The 22,235-nt window shown below is 38.4% G+C and overlaps 2 protein-coding genes across 5 annotated transcripts; one reads left to right on the top strand and one right to left on the bottom strand.

Moving 5' to 3' along the window:
* Positions 1-20: 20 nt before the first annotated feature.
* gcnt3 (glucosaminyl (N-acetyl) transferase 3, mucin type) lies at positions 21-2,491 on the top strand. The gene has a single exon (XM_044357540.1). The coding sequence runs from the start codon at positions 351-353 to the stop codon at positions 1,632-1,634; it is 1,284 nt and encodes a 427-aa protein (XP_044213475.1). The 5' UTR covers positions 21-350; the 3' UTR covers positions 1,635-2,491.
* On the bottom strand, positions 2,337-16,718 carry bnip2 (BCL2 interacting protein 2). Of its 4 annotated transcripts, XM_044357539.1 has the most exons (12): positions 15,562-16,716; positions 10,488-10,583; positions 10,317-10,384; positions 9,150-9,326; positions 7,047-7,229; positions 6,828-6,930; positions 6,616-6,747; positions 6,379-6,465; positions 6,184-6,282; positions 4,748-4,783; positions 4,099-4,126; positions 2,337-2,952 (listed from the first exon to the last, which is right to left on the bottom strand). In XM_044357539.1, the coding sequence occupies exons 1-11, from the start codon at positions 15,927-15,929 to the stop codon at positions 4,105-4,107; spliced, it is 1,371 nt and encodes a 456-aa protein (XP_044213474.1). In that variant the 5' UTR covers positions 15,930-16,716; the 3' UTR covers positions 2,337-2,952; positions 4,099-4,104. The 4 variants fall into 4 exon arrangements, with proteins under 4 accessions (XP_044213474.1, XP_044213471.1, XP_044213472.1 ...); XM_044357536.1 differs by lacking the exon at positions 4,099-4,126 and having other exon boundaries at positions 4,727-4,783; positions 15,562-16,718; XM_044357537.1 differs by lacking the exon at positions 4,099-4,126 and having other exon boundaries at positions 15,562-16,718.
* Positions 16,719-22,235: the final 5,517 nt, after the last annotated feature.

Genomic DNA, 22,235 nt, shown 5'->3' with positions numbered 1-22,235 from the left:
AAATGTATTATTGGAGGTTATTACGTGCACCATACACGAAAATCCAGTTTTCCTTTGCAGTCATATGAAAATGTTCTCTATAGGCTCAACCTCAGCTGTTGGTGACATTTAAACTAAGTAAATACAGCACTTATGTAGAATCTAGGACTGTCAATAGGCTACATCCTATTTAAGAACTACGTATAGTCAAGAAATTCCTTCCACACCTTAGTTTGACACACCTACTCAGGGCTGATTCGATTGTCATTGCTGTATTAAATGATACAATGCAGCCTCTCCTCATTTGGCTGAACTGTTATCTGCATTGAAGGTCACCTCTGTTGTACACTGAAGCTCAGGAAATTAAGGAAATGGCTTTTGCAAAGTCGCTGTTGAGGACCCTGTTTCTCGTTCTCCTGGGTATGTTGCTTTCTTTTGTTCTTTTTGAGACTGACTTTAAAAGGTCACAGTCACTGCCTGATATCAAAATACCAGTGCAATACCATGTTGACCTGCCTGGCTGCTCGGCTATCATCTCTGGTGAAACGCAGGGCAAGGAAGACAAATTACAAGTGCTTCTGGCATCCAAGAAAAGACAGAGTTTGTTATCTGAGGAGTTCTACCTTCATGTGACAAAGGACTGTCAAGCTTACATTGAAAAGAGAGGTTTCATCACAACACCTCTCAGTGAGGAGGAGAGAGACTTTCCCATTGCCTACTCCATGGTGATCCATGAGAAGATTGAGATGTTTGAGCGCCTTCTACGAGCTGTTTACACTCCTCAGAACATCTACTGTGTGCATGTGGACCAGAAATCCACTAAGGAATTTCAGAAGGCTGTAGAGGCAATTGTTTCCTGCTTACCTAATGTGTTTGTGGCCAGTAGATTAGAAAGAGTGGTATATGCCTCATGGTCAAGAGTGCAGGCGGATCTCAACTGCATGAAAGATCTGTTGGGGTCACACATCCAGTGGAGGTACCTGCTCAACACCTGTGGGACTGACTTCCCCATCAAAACCAATAGGGAGATGGTTCAGGCTCTGAAGTCTCTCAACGGAAGAAACAGCATGGAATCTGAGGCCACCAATGACTACAAGAAAAACCGTTGGCGTTATCATTACAATGTCACCAACCAAGTTGTCCAGACGAATGTGAGGAAAAGCCCCCCTCCCATTACAAGCCCCATGTTCTCAGGAAATGCCTACTTTGTGGTCACAAGGGCCTTTGTGAAACATGTGCTGCAGGACAGAGAGGTTCAGAAATTACTGGAGTGGGAGAAGGACACATACAGCCCTGATGAGCACTTGTGGGCCACTCTGCAGAGGATGCCCTCCGTTCCTGGATCCATGCCTGCTAATGTCAAGTACGACACATCAGACATGCAAGCCATCGCTCGTGTGGTGAAGTGGAGCTATTTAGCAGGAGATATGAGAGACGGAGCCCCGTACGATCCATGCACTGGGATCTATAGAAGAGCAGTTTGTGTGTACGGAGCTGGGGACCTCAAGTGGCTCCTGAGACAACACCACCTCTTTGCAAATAAGTTTGATCCAGAGGTTGATGACATCGCCCTGAGGTGTATGGAGTCAGTTCTGTTTTTCAAAGCTTTAGGCCGTGAACCACAGTTGATTGAACAACACTCCAACATTTTGTGAAGCTTATATATCATTTATTTAACCAAGTAAAAGTCTCATTGAGATTAAAATCTTTTTTCTGAGTGACCTGAAATGTAGATTTGAAATGTAATTTTTGAGATAAGGCAAAACTTCATACTTATTACAGGAACCACTTTTACAGAAACCATATTAATTTATTATCAAAAATAGTTAAGATCTTGTCCTTTCTTAATTATGTGCCTGTTAATGTTATTTTCACATGTAATATGAATGTAATATGTAATATGTGGATCTAAATGTTACTGTGAAAACTTTGCTATGGATCTCATGTAATTTCTTATAATATTCTGTCCATTTTAATGATATTGTCATGTAATTTCTGTGCCTTCATATGATTTCAATGAAATCTGTATTAGTAGTGCCATCTAGTGGATACTCATTACACACACTACATTACCTTCAGTAGCTTGGTGATTATTATTTGAATCTTTTCTAACATACGCACAACATTGCCATAGGCATTTACTGATGCTGTATAATCATCTCTGTCTTGTTACCACTGCAAAAGTGGAACTATATGGAATAAAAAAAGTACAAAACGATGATGTGGATCCATGACTTTACTTGGAGTAAATAATGTTATCTTAAGACCTACAGATTTGTTTCAGATTGTTGCTCTCAGAAATGTTGTCCCTCCACAAGTCTGAGGGCACGTTCAAGTGAGGGGTAATATAAAAAAAAAAAAGACCCAACAACTTTATTTTCCCCAGGCAGGATTCTAACAGACGTCAGCAGTGAACAGTGAAAAAGGTGCGGTCAAAACTTGTTCTATGAAATGCCACTCAGTGGGTCAGAGACCTGAAATGTAGTTTAAAATCAGAGCAACCATAAAAATATATTAATTTCTCTCCTTTGTCACCTTTTGAATATAAATATATATTTAAATGTATTAAAGCAGAACATGCATCAACCATTTTAACAGAGTGCCTTAAATAAAGTGTAGATACAACAGTAACTAGGAAACAACCATAAGCTAAATTTGACATGATATACCGGCAGTAAATAAAAAGGATTAAAAAGGTTTCAGACAGCATGTGGAAAAAGGCTGAAGATCAAGCTGCTTGACACAGTAATACAGCAAGATGTTCCACAATGTAACAGGCAGCATAGTTTCAAAAGGGCACTTTCCTGATACTAAGAGTCTCCAGTCATGTGGCCCAGAACATAAACACAAGAGTGGCTGTGGTTCTGAACATTCCTCATCGCTCTCTTCCTCCAGATCTTGCATTGCCAGCAGGGTCACTCTGGAACAGCAGCAGCTGCGATCTCCACTTTGCCGTGCATGTCCTGGTCGATTCTGCGCAGACAAATTCAACAGTCATCAGACGCCTGTGTGACTGCGGTGGCATCGCGTCTAACAAGGCTAACTAATAATCAGAGTAATAACAGGCGACTACACTGCCCACAAACACACTTTTCATATGATCTCATCCTGGAATGTGATCATAACCTTTACACCACTGCAAAGGGAAAGAGTATTTACCAAAGTGCACCGTACAGGATCTTTTTTTTTTTTTTTTTTTTTTTTTTTAAATGTACCAGACCTTTTCTCACAGAATAAATGTCTAATTTGGTCTGTCTATCATTTCTACCTTAAACAACTAAAGTATGCTTCATGCTCTAGTTACTACAAACATACACACAATAATACACATCAGTCAACATCAGTTGTTGTAAGACAAATGCACTAACATGGAACAAAATTTCCAATGACCAAAATCCATGCAAGTGCATAGATTGCCTTTGTTATCTGCAGGACACTGCAAATAGCGGTAGACTCCATGCTAATTAAGTTTATGTATACAATATGTGCAATTTTTGCATTTTTTGCATACCTGTAAACAATCAAGTACTGTTTAAACTGTTCAATTTTGTTGTTGTTTGTTGTCAGACAGATGTTGCTTTAACTCCATGGTAATGTTTTAGGTCGTAGAGCACAGCTGCATTTGTCTTGCAAGTATGCAAGTCAACTTAAAATCTCATTTATCTAATAAAAGAAGTACAACTTACTGTGGCAGGGTTTCATATCTTAAGAGAACACACAATAATACTATTAATAATACTAGTCTCCTCTACAGCCTCATGTGCCCTCTAAAATAACATGGTTACTGTAATTTTCCAGTGTTTAAACATCCCACGCCTTATCTGCAAATTAAATGAATAACCTCAGCAACTTAACACTCACTACTTATCTGTAATGAGCAGAACATTTCTGTGTGCATGACAAAAGCCGACAAAGGTTTGTGGCGATGACTGAACATCAGCAGGCAGTTAAATATGCAGTGAGTCATGCAAAGAGCTGTGAGTGTGTGTGTGTGTGTGGACATGCCGGTGGGGAACCATGTGAGGACATGGTTACAGTGCAACCACACACCAAAGTGACTAAGTCCAGTTACTTCCTTTTTGTTCCACCCAGTTCAGGTCAAAACATGAACAAACTTACCAAATATTAAACAATCCCCATTCTAAACCTGTTTTTAAAAAAAGACACATTGGAGTAAATGCTACTTGATGCCCCCACTTTCACATCAACAAGTAGTAATTAAATGACTTTTCCCATAACTATTCTAACCAGCTCTTAACAGAAATTAATTCTTTGACAACCAGCATCACGGTGAAGAAACACTATCTAAAAATAAATATAATGTATCACAAAGCTATAAGAGCATCTGGTATGTTTTTAACCACATACAAATAGCTGATATAGTTTTGAGGTAATAGAGAACAAATTTTACATGAATTAGCTATGAGATTAACTGAATTGGCTCAGAAATGGGATTAAATTGGTTAAACATCACCAAACCACCTATTTTTAGAAACCAATCAAACAGCTCATCAGCCTGCTTATCAGGGACGTCCTAAATCAGTTGAAAATGTGGGACATCGGGGAAGAAAGTTGTTGATTTTAGCCAGAAGGTAACAATAGATCATCCAATCAATTAAAAAAAAAAAAAAAAGTGGGACAGAATGAGGTGTATTGGTGCATTTCTGAAAGCCAACGGATCATTTCTTTGTTAGTTTTGTGAAAAGCAAAAAAAAAAAAAAAAAAAAAAAAGTGAGCTGAGACTGACCCTGGGTGAAAGTGCATATACCTTTTACGGCTTTTCCTATTTTTTTCGTCGTCAAACCTTAAGAGGGGGCAGGGAAACGGAGTTAAGGAAAGGAGAAATACACACAGCCAACAGCAACCAAACATCCAAAAGAGCAACAACATTTTTATAAAGATAAGTATTTGTGCTGAAGTCTGTTCGAATGCTGCGAGAATACAGGATCCGGTTAAGCCATATCAAAGAAGAATACAGCATGAGCGATTTCTGAGCATGCACTCGGATTGTATTCTTTTCAGTAATGTTGACACGTAAAGAACTTAGTGCATACCACCAAGGCTACACTATCCTCTAAATGTATTATTTTACAATTGACAGTGTTTAAATATTTGTAGTCTACACTGGATCTCTTCTCCATCATAATATGTCAGACAATCATACGTGATTTTGGAAGATATTTAAAACCTGCCTGGGAATATGAGGGCTTTTTAAGGAGATAAACTAATGCAAAATGAGTCAGACTCACAACCACTGACATGTTGTCTACACTGGTCACACTGGAAAAACAGAAAATGGCTATAGCACCACCTACAGACAAAAGGAAATCACATTTTGCAGCATCAGTTGAGCTGATAGTGTATCTGCACAAAACTGTAAAGCGTTACAGTTTATGCCAAATAGGCAGCCGAGTAGAGGAAAACAGCAGGCAAATCACAGATTGTTTAACTATACTTTGTACCAAATTTGGTGAGGACTGGATGAAATCTGCAAAAGGGAAGAAATGGAAGGTGACCTAAACTCATGTGGTCATATTTTATTTATTTACCAATTCAGGTGAGCAACCATGTATTTTTTTTTTTTAAGTCAAACTCCAGAGAATTTTTCTTCTTGTTCCTTGACTGGGATGTTTTCACATTCACCTGCTGAAGGAGAGAAGTTTCTCTGCGCTCACCTCAAATCTCAGTTTAACACAAGTACGTACCACCAGGATTTTGTGACATCACCAGCCAATCGTGGTCCAGTATGCGACTTACATAAGTGTGATGTGGAAGCTTGAAGCCTCTGGCACACATACACTGAGAACGGACCATGTAGTGAAGTAGGACACATCTTGTGTACAGATCTTTGTATAGAAGTTTGAAATAACCGATATTTGCAAATTCAGATATTCCGAGAAGGAGAAGGTGTAATTTAATTTGAATTTTAACAAAGTAATATCAGACACAAATTATGATTCAAAGTATTTTTGTCTTCAAACATGTCTGGAGGGGATATCTTGTAAAATTAGCCATCACCAGAGTCACCTCATATGGAAAGAAAACAAGTATTTCTGTTCTTGAGCACCATTTTCATCACAGGACTGTAAATTTGATCAGAGAACCAACTCCCAAAAATGTCTTTACAGCCTTATTAACTTACAACTATTTCTTGTTTAAAAAGAGCTTGAAAAGTGCAGGTGTGTTTGAGTTGAGCACACTTACTGTTTGATACATTCTGGTATGGACACATACTCCATTGGAACCAGTTCTGCAAGGTCTGTCAAGCTGTACACATACTTGATTTTCTGACTAAATTTTGAGCTGTGAAAAGAAGCACAAAATGTTAGAATCTAAAAACATACCCAAGCAGATCAGTACTTTACTATTCTAATGAACTTTTCTCAACATTAAAGTTACCTTATGAAAGGTTTTGTGAGTGCCAGCAGGGTGCGAATAAACCAGGAGGGATGGACAATTATCAAAGACTTCAAGTTCTTCCTTAATCTGTAAACAAGGAGTGAGAGGAGTTGTCAACCATTTTATTACGCATCCCCGATAACGATACTGTTGGAAATTGACCTACAGTCTTCGGATTGGGTTCATATTATGGGGTGTGCCTCTATTGTAGCTGTTGTAAAAACCACTCAGACTCACCTCCTATCAATCTGCTGATAACACTTCCTGAGCCAGCCGACGGTTGGCATCTTTTTCCGAGACGTCGCTCCATTCAAATACACAATCATATAGTTCTCAGCGACCAAAAGCTCCAGTGTGCCGATGACATACCTGAGACGGGGGAAAATCCCGTTAGCGACGGCTCTGAAATGTTTGCTCACAAGGCCAAAAGAATTCAAATAAACACTCACTTGAATAAATTGTCCATGATGTATCTGTAATTTGGTTGATTGCTCTCAGGCATAAAGCACACAGCAAACACAATGATGGCATTCAAACCGTCTCCATAGTAACCTGCAGTGAATAATCAAACGTTAAAAAAAATGATGTTTCAGTATCAAGACACTATTTCCATTTATTTACAATGACATTTGACTTCGATTAAAACATAAACATGTATTGCCACTGACCTCCGTGGCTGATAACTCGCTTATAAGGTTCGATGGCCTTCATGTCCACTCTGTGTTCCTGGTCTCCGATACGAAACACCCTCCAGCGCCGACCCTCATCCCTCTCCTCTGAGGCTGAGTATTCCTGAACGGACTCTACGCCCTTCTGTAGTAGTTCTGTGGTTTTTGGCTTTGGGAGATCATCTAAAAAAGGAGAAAAGGCATTTTCAACTTACAGCTTGGTTACTGCACCCCCTGCATGTGAGTGGTTCCAGGTTTTTATCAAATCACATCGATTTTGATCAAATCATTTAAAAAATTAATTACTGAACTTTTTAATCGCATGCATTTTAAATCAGTCGACATTTTCATACATTTAATTTCCATCTTTTCCATTTGGATTGCATGCCTTCTCTGATTCATATTCCTCTTTCACTCAGGTTAAGCATTTTTCTTTGCTACAAATATCTTGCAACCATATAGAAAGGTGACTGTTGTAATTTACTGGATGAGCCAGTCATGTCATGGTGTAACTCTCATACAAATAAATGTGCTGAAAAAGCAAACAACCATTCATATGGAAGAACTGCTTCTCAATTACCTGAGGACAAACTGTGAAGATTTGAGGTGCGGTCACATTCATTACACTTCCACCCAACTTATATTCGCTCCGACTCACATCCGTTTCAATTGATGAACATTTAATTTTTCAATGCAATCTTCAGCAAATTGCGGGGTGGCGGGAAATGGAGAAGTCATTACTCTAATGTGTGCCATCACCCTGTTTCCACTACAGACTGTTTACAATTTGCTGAGTGAGGGGCAGTTTCGTCGGACAGAAGGCTAATGTAACCACATTTTTAGGTGAATCTTTTGTAAGATACAGAGCTACAGGATGTGCAAAATGCGGAATTCTGCACATCCTGCAAGTATTATACAAAATGTTCAAATGATAATGTGTCTTTGGAAAATATCAAGCATGCAACAAGCAGGATTACAAACAAGTAAATAGTGTAATTAAATCAGATCACATCAACACACTTTTATGAAGATCTTTTGGTGAGAACATGTTTCCTTATGTATAGCAAATGTACCAAATGAAACAAACTAATATATTTCTGTTTGTAGCAACATATGATTCACACATATGTACTTAGATATAAAAATAACAGGTCATATGTTCATCATTTACTATGAAATGAATGATTATTTTTTATTTTTAAAAAAGGTCATGTAATGTGGATCTTAGCTGTTCTGTTAAGTGGCACATGTTAATGTTGCAACTGAGTTCATTAGGCACACTTTTTTTTTATTATTGTCATTTTTTGTTATCTTGTATCTTGTGTGATATCTTATAAAATCTAATAACCAAACTGCACAAAAGTTAAAATGGCTATAATATAATATTTGTTAATTGCAGGAATATTGCATGGATTAACCACATCTTAACAGAAAATTTGCAACTGATTGTTTCCTCAAACAGGAAATTTTCAGGAAAAGGAAAAATGACATGCACAGAAACATGAAAATGAAAAGGGTATGAAAAATGAAACACCCCATGATTTGTTTCAACAACTGAAGACAGAAAATAATCTGGGCAATAGGGGTTGATTGACCAGTGGTTGGCAGAAAAAACATCGGGGGGGCTGTCCACGAGACCTTACCACAAGGTAGAGAGAAACCTGTTGCTGGCCTGCGGCCTGTTTCCAGGCAGAGAATGGAAACAATTCTTCTTAGTGAAAAAGAGGAAGGCAGCAGTGTGGAAACACAAACACAACAAAGCATATTTTAACTACACTTCAGAGAGTTGACTGCTTACCCAAACCTGTAAAATCAAGGAAGGAATATGCCAAACGATCCAAGAACCAGGACATAAAAGACTGGTCTGACAACACACTTGCTCCTGCGTTATGTCTTTTCATAGACAAATCACAGCACTGTGGATTTCACCTACATCCATATTTTAAGTATAAAATGCACCTCTCATCACATTAAGTCAACCTAAAACATTTTAATCTTCTGTATTAACATAACTGGAACAAACAGCCTTGAAAGACACTATCCAAGTACTAAAACTATTAAACTAGAAACTATTCATTTCATCACATTATAAAACTTCCTTACCTTCCCATTCAAACTCATTGCTGTTGTCTGAAGGTGTGTCTATGTCATCTAGATCCAGCTCTGTACTTTCATCCAGCTCATCAGAGAGAAGAGAACCTTCACTGCGGTCGAGTGTAAGACTGATGTCCGGAGCTGCAAGCTTTTTCTTCGCCCTCTTGCCGTGGTTCATTGCATAGTCTAGGGTAGATGACGAGTCATCAGTAGTTGTAGTGTAATACTGTTTGTGAGACCAGTTTAAGAATAAGTTCAGATTTCTTTCAAGTCTATCCTAAAAAATTACTCACATGTTGTGAGGATATTCCTTCCTAGTGCAACTCTAATGTTGGCGATGCAGCACAAAATCAACAATGCTTGTTTTCTGAAGATCCGCTGAAGCCAATATAAGAGGCCATTCAGATGTTGCATTTTTTGCATACACAAATCGAAAGCGTCGCCGTTGCGGCACGCATTCGTTGTGGCGCACCCGTTGCGTGTCCACAGCACACCGAGATGGAAAAATCTCAACTTTTTTGAATGCAGCAAGAAAACAACAGGTCATGTGACAAGAATTAACCAATCAGCTCCACAGGACTTGATTCATCCTTTCCATCCAAGGGTGTCATCCAGTTGGAAGGTCAACCAATACTGGATGCCAACCACTGTTAGAAAACCAAAAAGATACAAGCAGTTTTGGTTGCTCAGTAACGGCAGGCGCAACAGTGGCGCAACCTCCCAAGCACCTTGGATAAAAGAATGAAAGCCCGTGAGCACGGCTGGCATTTTGTACATGTTTTTAGACACAACATCTGAACAGCCCCAAAGGCTTCATCAGTCTAAAGTTGCACAAATCAAGTGGACATTTTCCAAATTGTCTCTTTAATACAAAATTTGTGTTACATCCCTCCACTGCAACTCAGCACAGCAACAGTTGAGATAATTTTGTACAAAAAAAAGACTATAATGTTGGAAGAAAGCCTCATAGAATTCATTTTTGTATGTTAACAAGAATGAATATTGTCCCTCTTCTCTTTAATTGAAGTTGCACCAGAAAAGTATGCCTTATCACAGCAACCGATATGGGAATGGGTATGCAAGTATGTTTTTTAGATATGCTTTAAAAACTCTGAACCTATCCTTTAATGCTCTCCTGGGTCGCTGTAGCGATGTATACTTATTTGTTTTCCTTACCAGGGTCCCCTTCTTCAGAGGTTCCAGCAAATAGCTCATCGTCAAGCTCCTCTTCCTCAGGTAGAGGCCTAATAATCAAACAGTGATCATGCCTTCATTAGTTCTACTGTTCACGTGACCTTCACAACCCAAACACATGATTTACAACATTATGAGTGATAGACACATTACCGTGGAAAGTCCTCATCCTGCCACTCTTCCTTAAGCTCAACTCCCTCCATCCTTAGGCGGGCTTCTGTTGTGGCGACGGATTCTTGGCGCTCCAGGCTAGGAACAAAAACAAAAAAAAAGGGTTATGCTATCTTTTCTGTTTAAGGATGTCTGATTGCTAAAAGGCCCTCTTGTGTGATAAATATATTGAGTTTCAGAGAAGGGCTAGTAGAAATTACGTGACCAACAAAATCTAAACACATAATTGCTTAACTGTCAACAGTTGCTTGTGACTTGTACAATCCTCAGAGGATTATGGGGGAAATGTTGAAGTTCTATTGATCTGCCAAGAGTCAATAGCAATTTTTGTTCTCGGGTTAACACGTCAGTGACTAAAACCTCTACAAAATTACTGGACTTGAACAGGGACGGAGATGAAATACTAAAAGATAAAAGCCATGGGAAAGTGGAAAGTACTTAATGCCAGAATTTTCTACAACTGAACTGCAACTGAAATAATTGTTTTTGGCCCCAAAAGAGGAAAGATTAAAAGTCAATGCTCACATTGACTCCATGACACTAAAATCTACAAATCAAGCCAGAAATCTTGATGTAGTCTTGGACCTGAATTTCAACAGCCGCATAAAGGCAATTACAGAATCAGCCAACTATCACCTTTGACACATAGCAAGAACGAAAGGATTTCTGTCTAAACAAGATACAGAAAAACGTGTTCATGCATTTGTTTTCAGCAGGCTAGACTATTGTAATGGTCTCTTCACAGGTCTTAGCAAAAAAAAAATCAATCAGACAGCTGCAGCTCATCCAGAATGCTGCTGCCAGAGTCTTCACTAACACCAAGAAAGTGGAGCACATTGCACCGGTCCTTAAATCACTACACTGGCTTCCTGTGTGTCAAAAGTTAGATTTTAAAATCCTATTACTTGTCTATAAAGCACTAAATGGTCTTGGGCCTAAACACATCTCTGATTTACTTGTACAATACGAAGCATCCAGACCCCTCAGGTCATCTGGGACAGGTTTGAACTCAGTGTTCCCTGGATCAAAACAGCTCCCCACCTGTGGAACAAGCTTCCTGAATACCTGAGGTCTGCACAAACTGTCAGCTCATTTAAATTAGGGCTTGAAACATTATTGTTTACTGCAGCTTTCCAATAAATTAAATATGTGACTTCTTTTTAATCTTTATTTATCTGCTTGGTTTTGCTTTAGTGTTTTATTGTCTTTTAAATGTAATTTTAATGTCTTCTTAATGTCTTATTTTCAATGTATTTCTATAAAACCCCCTGTAAAGCACTTTCAATTGCTTTTTGTCTGAATGGTGCTATATAAATAAACTTGCCTTGCCTTACGGCAAAAAATGCACATGATTACAGAGTGTACAATTAAGAGTGGGGATCTAAAATTAAGGTTCTTTAAGAAAAAGTTGATTTCGTTTGTAAGTGGTCAAAGGAAATGGTTGCACAAACAAAAAACTGTCTGACCACATCATTTACATACTGACATGTAAGCTTGATAACATCTTTCTTCTGATAGGCAAAAAGCAGCTTCCACTAACAGTCTCACTGAACCTCTTTAAGTTTGTAGATCAACATTTAAAATTTGATGTAATAACTTTTTGTTTCCCTAGGTTTCTAATATTTTAGGGTTGGCGGTCCTAAGAGCTTATTATCATAAACTGATTCAACACTTTGACCTGATTATGTGTATTTTTTATCAACATACATATTTGTATAACTGACTAATCTGTTTGAAGAGCTGTTGATATGAGATTGTGTGTGACGCATTGTCAAATACTTGGTATGAACTGGCTAATATGCAACCTTCTCAGTAACACCCAACATGAATATAGCTTATTCCCCACTTTGCAGTTTGTATTAGATGAGATTTTGTTTACAAGCCACAATATCAGATGACAAAATGCAACATGAGATGAAACATGTTGCATGTAACTTTTTGTATTCACACACTATTTACAACATTAAATTTTAATTTCAACTTCACAGCTGGACATACTATAAAAAGTGTGAAAGACATTTTTCAAACACCTTAGCAAATCTGTGGAAAAGGCCTTTAGCGCTTTTAGGGTGAACCTCAAACCTCCAATACATACTGTATAATAAAGAGCTTTTAATGTGCCATGGTGAACCCCGCCTGTTACGCATCACCTCAGCATCACACTGTGTCAGAGAAAACCTTGTTTATTTCTATTTATACGACGCAGTATGTAGTTCTTAACTATCAAACACAGCAATGCTCAAAGGTGACATGGACTTATTGCCTTTCTTCAGCAAGTAAACTACTTAAATATGAGAAGGGAACAACAATGGCACTTTCCTTACACTAATTAGTAATAGACAGATGCAGTGTGCGGCAGAGTTAATTAATACATAATTCAAAGTCCTGCATGTGCATCGAGAATCTACTTAGCAGTTTCAGCTTGCAAATGGCCACATAATCAGATCACTGGCTTCTTGAAAAGCTTACAAGCTTGTGTTAAGGGCTTAGTTTATAAACCATAAGGCTACTGGCTAATGCAGATCATGGTATCTGTATCTTTCCTGTACAGAGCTCCCTTTGATGCATTAATCACATACACAACTGCATTTTGGCTCCCAGACACAAAAACATTCTGGGCATTTGGTACACAACAGTTTAGCTGCTTGCTTATGTATAGTGCTAATCCCCACATTATATTTGCAATCCAACTCAGAGAGGTAGAAGTGCTACAGGAATGTGGTTTCCTGAAAATGCAATGAAGACCTAGAAACATTGTAGATGGAATCAGCATTAGAGAGTCAAATGGAAAAGATAATAATAATAATAATGCACTTAGTGGTGAGCTGAATTAAGCTGTAGATCAATGGTAGATGGTTTAAGGCTATTGATTCTGACCATGCGGGCAATTCTAGGGCAAGGCTTCCTTCAAGACAGGCCACAAACCCGTTTAAAGAAACGTCAAAACAAGATCGGATCGGTTGACCAAAATCTTTAACTAATAGTATTTTTTTCTAACATCACTCTTTACAGAGAATGTTTTTAAGGTTGATATCTTTGTTACATGATATCTGCTTCTTGCTCAAAATACCTGCATAAAAACATTTCTCACATCTTAATGATGAAAAGGACGGAGTACCATATACGCCTCATATTTAGTTCCTTTACAGCAATGCAGTGCAAGCTGGTTTGTACCCACAGCAAGAAAGTCTCCAATTTGCCTGGCACAGCATAAGCAGACCTGTCTCTGTCAGATAGAGAAGCACTCTCTAAGTTGAAATATATGTTTCTTCTGTCAGTAAAACTGCTGGTTCTTGTACATGATGATTAAATGGGCAAAGGCACACCACAGCAATGTGAGCATTTCCCAGAAATAACAATATATTGAAATGTCATCTATTTAAGGTTAAATAAAAATTTGCCCACTGCAGTTGTCCAGGTGTAACTATTTTCATATATCGATTTCCAATCATATTGGTGATAACTGATCCACTCGTTTGCTACACTTCTTCTTAATAAGTCTGTCAAAAGGTCAGTCAAGTGATGCTCTGATGCTGTGTGTATGTAATGTTGCTCAGCTGTCCACAGATGTTGCTTACTGCCTACAAGGGCTGGAGACAATGACAGGAACACCCGTACGATAGAGTACAATATAATATATAGCATTTTCCACAGCGGACATTTTGACTAATAATGGAAGAAAAAGCACAGGCGTTACTAATAACATAAACAATGGCTCTATTCTGTTCCAAGTGTCTCAGTATGACAGTGTGACAGTGATTAAGCATGCACAATACCAGGACCGAAGTAGCTAGACTGCACCAGAAAGTTGTTGATTGAACACTGGTAGTTTTTGACGTTATACTGGATGGCATCATAATGTAATATGATTTTGTTTGATTATGTTTTGTCCACAGATAGACAAAATAACAGAGAGAATCCAGCCCCACCCACTCCCATTGATCACCCCACTCGACACAGTGGAGTCCCTCTGCTTCCTGGGAACCATCATCACCCAGGACCTCAAGTGGGAGCAGAACATCAGCTCCCTCACCAAGAAGGCACAGCAGAATATGTACTTCCTGCAACAGCTGAAGAAGTTCAACCTGCCAAAGCCAATGATGGTGCATTTCAACACCTCCATCATTGAGTCCATCCTCACCTCCTCCATCACTATCTGGTACACTGCTGCAACTGCCAAGGACAAGGGCAGACTACAGCATATTATTCGCTCTGCTGAGAGGGTGACCTGCAACCTGCCGTCCCTCCAGGACCTGCACGCCTCCAGGACACTGAGGCGAGCAGGGAAGATCATGGCCGACCCTCCCACTCCGGACATAAACTTTTCCGAACACTCCCCTCCGACAAGAGGCTGCAGTCTATCTTGACCAAAACCTCTAACCACAAGAACAGTTTGCTGGCCTCATCAACAAGGCCCGGGACCTCACTGACATGGACTCTATCCCGCTCTTAGTTACTACATGTCATATTGATGTGAAATCTATAATCTTATATTGCACATCTGTGAACTCATCACATCTAGCACAGTGTAAAATTTCTATATATTTACACCAACTGTCTTTTGTGGTAGTTATACTTGTTTTTTCTCTTACCTTCAATGTTTTGACTTTTGTGCACAACTACACCAAGACAAATTCCTTGCATGTGAAAACTTGCTTTGCAATAAATCTGACTGATTCTGTTATTGTGTCCACCCACTATATACTCAGGAAAGAGATTTTACACCCGCCTCTGTCTAGCTTGCTAAAATAGGGGAATGCCAAAAGGTTTGAAAAGGATATGTCCTCTTCTTTTGGTATTAATGCTTGTTTGTAGGCTAATCACTGATTTAGAAAAAAAAAACATCTGTAAACTTGCTGAACACAGGCTATAAAAGATTATGTTTGAAAGGCAGTGTGGGGAACTTTAATTTTCACAACTGGGTCAAACAGTTGTGTTTCTTTTGAGGAGCTGAACACAGCAAACAATAGCAATAAGGACTTGTATTTGCAATTCTACTTGAGAAAGAATCACTGGTCTGTCAGACTGTCAAACATAAAAAGGGGGATATACAGACCTTCCACTGGGTCCAGGTGGTGAGCTTGGCTGGGGAAGGTTGACTGGGGTAGAGCTTCTTGCTCCCGGCTGTTTCTGCTCATTGTCTGGAGTTGTCCTTTCCTGTGGCGTACCTCTTGTTTTGGTTAGACTCTCCTGGAGTGCCTCTTCGCCATTTTCCACTGTAGAAGCTGTGCTATTTTGTAAATCGTCTAATTCCTCCTCATCACCTTCTCCCGACACTCCAGAGGACGAGGGACTAGACGTATGTCTGTTTCCCAACTCCTCATGAGTCCGCCTGGGTGTGACAAAATCTGGGCTGCTATTGTTCAAATTCATATCACTTACACCCTTCAGCACCGCTTCACTCTCAATCACATCCGATGCCATGAGTTTTCTCCTGTCGCTCAGAGTGAAAAAGGGTCCGACAACGAGACGTTTGAAACACCGGTTTTCAAGTTAACAAAGTCACTCAGATAGCTGCATCAGACTTTCACAACTTCTTTAGAAGTTTGTGTTTAGCGTGCTAGCTCTCGTCCGCTCTACAGCTACCTAAGACGACTGCTGTTGTTATTGTTAACAGCTTTGACAACTAACTGCATATCTTATTAACCAAATAGTGTTAAATGTCGCACAGGGTGCAGAAATAGTCACCTTCCCTAAATGCGTCACAGGGTGAATTCAGGAGTCCAAAAACAATGCTAGCTTTGCATTAGCTGCGGTGCGCAGTGATCCTACTGATCAGTTTCCTTCCTTCCTTCCTCCCAAGTCAGAATGCTCTCCTGCAAACGTAACAGACGTTGCTCACGCTAGCTTGTAGCTACCTACAGTTCGCTAACGTAACTTAGCAAAAGCAACAGACATGTTGTCCAGTAAACGCCGGTTATAATCCATAAAAGTCAGTTGTCAACTGCGACACAACATTAGGACAACTGTTCTGGATCAATGTTAAGTATAAAATCAGTACCAGCTGATTTAACTAACCGGGTCTCAGCCAAGCAGCGACAAAAGACTAATTTGCTAACAACGGTAACTAACTACGGTAAGTGAGAAGCGCTCTGTTCCTTTCCAGGGTCGTGTCTACATGGTAACCCTAGATTCGCGAAAGATCTCGCGAGAGTGGTCATTTTAACCCAAACCATGATCTTTCCCTAACCATCACCAAGTGGTTTTTGCACCTAAACCCAACCAGACCTCAACCACAGTGTTGTCACATCAGAACAAATAATTATTTTGTACAGCGCGCACAATGAAGAAACAACGCGTACAAATCTCGCGATGGCAAATCTAGGGTAACCATCTAGACACGACCCTTTTTTCCAGGGAGCCAGCGGTAGCAAACATACTGTGGAGTTGCCAGTTGTGTTTCCTATCAGTAGGCTACTTCTACCTCCATATGTCAAGCATAAAGCATACTAAAAACACATTCAGCTACAATACATGTTAATGTGGCGGATTGTTTTTCAACATATGAAAATAATGTTTTTCACTATGTCTTCTTGCTGTGTAATTACTTATTTGATTTCTAATGAAATAGGCCTGTCACTTTATAATGCCACAAAAGTTTATACGATCAAAACAAAGATGATGAAATGCATTGTTCTCCAAGTCCAAAATTCACTAACTTACAATTCAAAAAATAATTTAAATAACTAGAGTTAGAGACTTGAATAGTGCTTCATATATGGTATGATGATCAGTATCCTGTGTTTGACTGTTCCATGGAAAATGAACAAATCTGGCGCCCCTGCCTTGATTCTTCCGTGAGGTGTCACTTCCCCAGCAAGGTTTCACTGACCGTCTATGGTTTCACTGCTCTCTCCTGATCGTGAAAATGTGCATTTTCGAGTTTTACTCATTTTACTCATTTATTTACCTACGAGTTTATAGACAGCAATGCGTCAGCTTTGCATCGGGTCTCGCTAAAAGTTCAATTTCAGTCTTTAAATATTTGTGAAACATTGTGATTCAACATAATTATCGGAAAATTCGGTTGTGCATAAGTTGTATTAATAAGTCTGTTACCGTGGTGGAGAGTAATTACATTACTCAAGAAATATAATTTATAGGTAGGCTACTTATGTGACTGACATAGGCTATTTTCATTTTGTGCTATATTATACTTCATTTCAGAGAGAAGTGGGCTATTGTACATTACATTACATTACGGTACAGTAAGTTACTTCACAGATCATAAAACGTCTGATCTCTTTTCAAGATATGATCCATTGTTATTGACTTAACAACCCAATATATAGAGTTGTGAAAATTAGCACCACTATGTCGAGTTTCAACATTGATATGCTGCTTACATTTAATGAATCAGTTATTGTAATCAAGTTATACAGAACATATAATAACACATAGCAAGTACTTTTACTTTTTCTCCTACCTCTATAATTCTACTTAAAAAGAAATTTGAATGTAAGACTTTAACTTGTGACATATAATATATCTGAATACTTATTTTGTATTTGTTTTATTACATCTAATACAAATAACTTGTGGTTAATTATACTTTTTTACAATAAGATCTGAATCTGATTTTGAAACAGCTAGTCACTTCAATAAGTCTTGTCAGTGGTGAATCTTTGCCACTAGGTGGAGGCAGATACTTACTTAAACACTACAGTCTAAAGGATGCCCTATTGGTAAAAATCTGCCACAACTCAAACCCTTGAGAAGAGCAAACTGGACCAAAGCGTGAGATGTAATGAGAATAATTTGGCCAATTACATTAAAAAACAGTTTCTAACCTAAATTTACAGATTGAACCCTTATTTATCTGAATTTAGCATTTACATACTGTTTTATAATTCAGTAATGATTACATTTATCTTATTTTATTGTGATACTCTCAAATTAATACCGTTGGAATCACCCTTCAGGTGTGGCCTTATCAATTAATATTTCTGGACAGAGGAGAGAGTGTCAGACTATATTTAAGCTCAATCAGCAACACTGACTTCCAAACAGAAGGGAGTCAACTGTAACAAATGCTCCATAAGTTCTCTTTTGGGGATACTTGTAATTGCCATTTTACTCAGACATCATGGTAAAAAAAAAAAAAAGAAAAAAAAAAAGGAAGAAAGACAGCTATAGATCTAATATAATGATGCCGCCTGGTTAATACCTCCTCTGTGTGCAGCGGATCATTCAGTGTAATTTCTAATTAACACATTGCTATTTACTCTGTTGGATCATTAGGCCTCATCACAAAAGGATAATCCAGTCAAATTGAGAGTTTCTTCTTCCACCTTCCACCGTGGTGCTGTTTGCTAATGAGTCATGTTGCAATTATCTAACAAATTAAGACAAATGTTTCCTGTTTATCCAAGATAAATCTATTGAGGATTAACACACATAACACAGATAGAAGAATTCATCATGAATACTGCTTGTAAATTCACTTCATTAATACCCAAAATTTCAAAGAAAATAGTCCTTTATTTTATTTTTAAAAGTTAATCCTGAAATCGTGTGGGAAAATGCAAATTATGATAAATGATGATAAGGAAGATTTTTAGCAAAATTGCTACCAGTATAAGATATTTTGAAGCAAGAAGAAGTAGATTGAAAGTCATCTTTGTGAAAGAGCAATGCTGTAGTGTTTGTGCTGCATTGTTCATTACTGTAAACCTCTCTCCTCAGTGCACAATTAAGTACCAGCAAGCAGCTATTGTTGTTCATGTGGGTCCACTATACCAATTGGTTTAAAAAATAAAAAACAAAGTGACATTGTCAGATGCAGGATGTATCCAATTCCTTCTTTTTTAAAAAATAACACAAGAACTCCAGATCTCAATGCAGATGCTGTAGCAGACCCCTCCTTTCATGATGAAAGGAGGGATGAACGTTGAGATCAGAGATGGAAGCTGTAACCTATTTGTGAAGCAGAATCATTAGGAAGGTTCTCCAACCAATTTCCATAAGTGGGGTAGCGGGAAGTATTTAGGCAACTCGAAGTATATCACTAATGAGAAAAGACAAAAAGGATTCATGTGCATGTTTTATGCAATCTCTTTCTGGGTGTAGATGAATAATTATTTATGATTGCAAAGCCTAAAAGGGAGGCAAGAAGATAGCAACAGCAAAGAGACTGGTAAAAAATTTAAAGACGAAGTTAAATGAATATTTAAGGGAAGATGAAATATTTAATGGAAACAAATGAGCAAAACATTTAAAACAGCATGATAAATAGTAGTGAGTGCCATTAAAGTGGCCCTCGTAATTTGTGCTATTTGCTGCAGTAGTTGCTCCATAAGGTCTCATTCATACTCATAATGGTGTGAACTCAGGACTCAGACGATTGTTTTCAACACGCCAGTCATTATATAGGGACATAGTGTCTGTAACCCAGGGCTGACCTCATAGCTGAGAAATATTAGCCTTTGATTCAGTGTAGCTAGTCTGTATTGATGCCACGAGGCAGAAACAATTCATGTTTTATTGACCTTCCTCAAGTTGAGGTTAAGGTTCTTAAAAAACACATATTGTGAATAGGGTTGCAGTTAATTTCTCAAGAGACATTCTGCGTTAGGATTTATCATAACATCAGTGTTTCAGTGTAGTACTTGCATCTACAGCACATTTTGTGAATTTCACCTACTGACATCAAAAGAGAAAAAAAACCAAACTGTAGTATGTACCAGCACACGTTCATTTGTTTTCCAAATGCGAAAATAATTAAATCAGCAAACAAATAATTATTCAAGTCAATGAGAACAATTATCTCAAAGACGCCTCTGAGACTTGGATGTGCATACTGAATTGATTAATTATCCTGCTAAAGATAATTGAGTGAAGCTGGATATTTGACTGCTTCCTCTCAACATGCTCTTGCCTTCCAATCCATTAATTTCCATCATCATTTACAGTATGTGGTCATAATGAATAACCTTGCTCATGAACACCTCTTTGTGTGACTTTTTAGGGGCTGTATTTTAGTTTTGCAGTCATCTTCCTCCACAGCTACTCTACATTATTATTGGATCATAAGGAAAAATCTAAAACTGGCTATGGCTCGAAATCTAGTGCCAGTCATCTTTTACTTAAACTTCATGAACCTTAGGTTTTACAATATATTCCAATCTTTATTAAATTGCCTATTAAATGCATTAAAAATGTAACAGTGTACTGACCTGCGTTCGTCTGTCCAAGTTCAACTTCGCTGTGTCATGCCCTCACTAACCTGTGGGCAGACTATTACTTACCTCTGAGCCAGACAGAGATCATTACCTCTGTGAATGATGGGAAGGCAGCCCGAGCCCAACAGCTTTATTTCCCAGCTCAACTCAGCGGACGCAAGCCATCACATCCTGTTAACAATTCCATGGCTCCAACATAAAGATAAGCTCTCTCAATCAGCTCCGTCTGTCTCCATCGCCACTGAAGGGCCATCAGTCATCACCAGGCGGGACGGGAGCCCCTCCATATTCACTTGTGATTGACACCATTTAGATGATTCAGTCAGAATCACGGGCTGTTTATTTCCTCTGTGGGCCGGTGTGCTGTTTTGTGATTAAGGGAGTTCATGAATTTTTTTTTTTTTTTTTTTTTTTTTTATCTCAGCATGTTCGACTTCATGTAATCATGTCTTTTCACTTTGAGCAAATATTGGTCCGTTTCATGTGGAATCTTTCAAATGCCGAGATGAATTAAGTCAGAGGCTTTGACATTTTAATCAGAGTGAACATAAGAAGCCAATTGTCACTGTCAAACCACATGAAGGTCATTTCAATTGTTAAGGATCCGCTTGCCATAACATTTAATCGTTACATCCTAATGATTCGTTTACATGTGAGATCAGGTTGATATTTTATGTATAAGCACACATTCTATTCAAGGCTTTTTATTCTATTAACCTGTCCTGTCCTTATGAGATCCTTTCTAAGATAATTCCCATATGACTTAGCCTTTGATAAATATGCTTTTAGGTCTACCTAATTAATGCATTCTGCTGTGATTTTCTTCACTTGTCACCCACACTTTAACCTCATAGCGAAGGAACAGACTTTTCCTACTCAAATTAAAGGTCCTCTGAGACGTTGTACATGTGGGAGCTAATGATGTAGCGCGCTGTACAACCTGATGTCTTATCTTGAGGGCCTCGTTGAAATGTTTTGAGTAGAAATGAATAATATGACCTCACTGTTATAGAGTGTGGATATCTTCCGAGCAAACATGTTTTAGTTTATATGTCTGTCCTCTGCTGATGATTCTGACTTTTTCTATTATGGTTATGTTAAAAATGAAATGTGAATCAGATATTTGCTCTGTGATTATGTTTTGATAGTGGTTGAAACATAAGGTATTTGTTGCTGTATCACTTAATATTTTTTGATGATTTGCACCAAGACACCAGAATCTCTTTTATGTTGTAACGGCAAGCATCTCTGTAAATTTCTTTGAAAACCAATGGAGAAAATAAACATAATAAAGCAAAGATACTGTACATTTAGATTCATGTAGGCACAGTCAAACAAAGCAATGGCCTGGCAGTGTTGAGACAGCATTTCTGAAGGGACACAGGAGAATAAGCTTCCACTAGCTAAGTCTAGTCTTTCCAGTACCATCCCCAAATTAATTAAAGCAATTCAGCGTTTTTGAATGTACCACTTGACTTTTCCTTATAGCATAACTGCAGTTTCCAGCCATGTGACCAAGGGACCATTCACAGGTATAATGAATGGGATA

Source organism: Thunnus albacares, chromosome 7 (genome assembly GCF_914725855.1).
Source record: "Thunnus albacares chromosome 7, fThuAlb1.1, whole genome shotgun sequence".
In the NCBI taxonomy this organism is placed as follows: Eukaryota; Metazoa; Chordata; class Actinopteri; order Scombriformes; family Scombridae; genus Thunnus; species Thunnus albacares.
The sequence above is the reverse complement of the archived record's forward strand: the minus strand, read 5'-3'. Positions and strand labels throughout refer to the sequence as shown.

Excerpts from the sequence above, each read along its gene's own strand:
- gcnt3 (XM_044357540.1), top strand. The coding sequence starts at position 351 with ATGGCTTTTGCAAAGTCGCTGTTGAGGACCCTGTTTCTCGTTCTCCTG.
- bnip2 (XM_044357536.1), bottom strand. The coding sequence starts at position 15,929 with ATGGCATCGGATGTGATTGAGAGTGAAGCGGTGCTGAAGGGTGTAAGT. Across the intron at positions 9,327-10,316 it reads CTCTGAAGAAGGGGACCCTG|ACTATGCAATGAACCACGGC; the intron begins GTAAGGAAAACA and ends CATCTACCCTAG. Across the intron at positions 4,784-6,183 it reads ATACCAGAATGTATCAAACA|GTTTGACGACGAAAAAAATA; the intron begins GTAAGTGTGCTC and ends CCCCCTCTTAAG.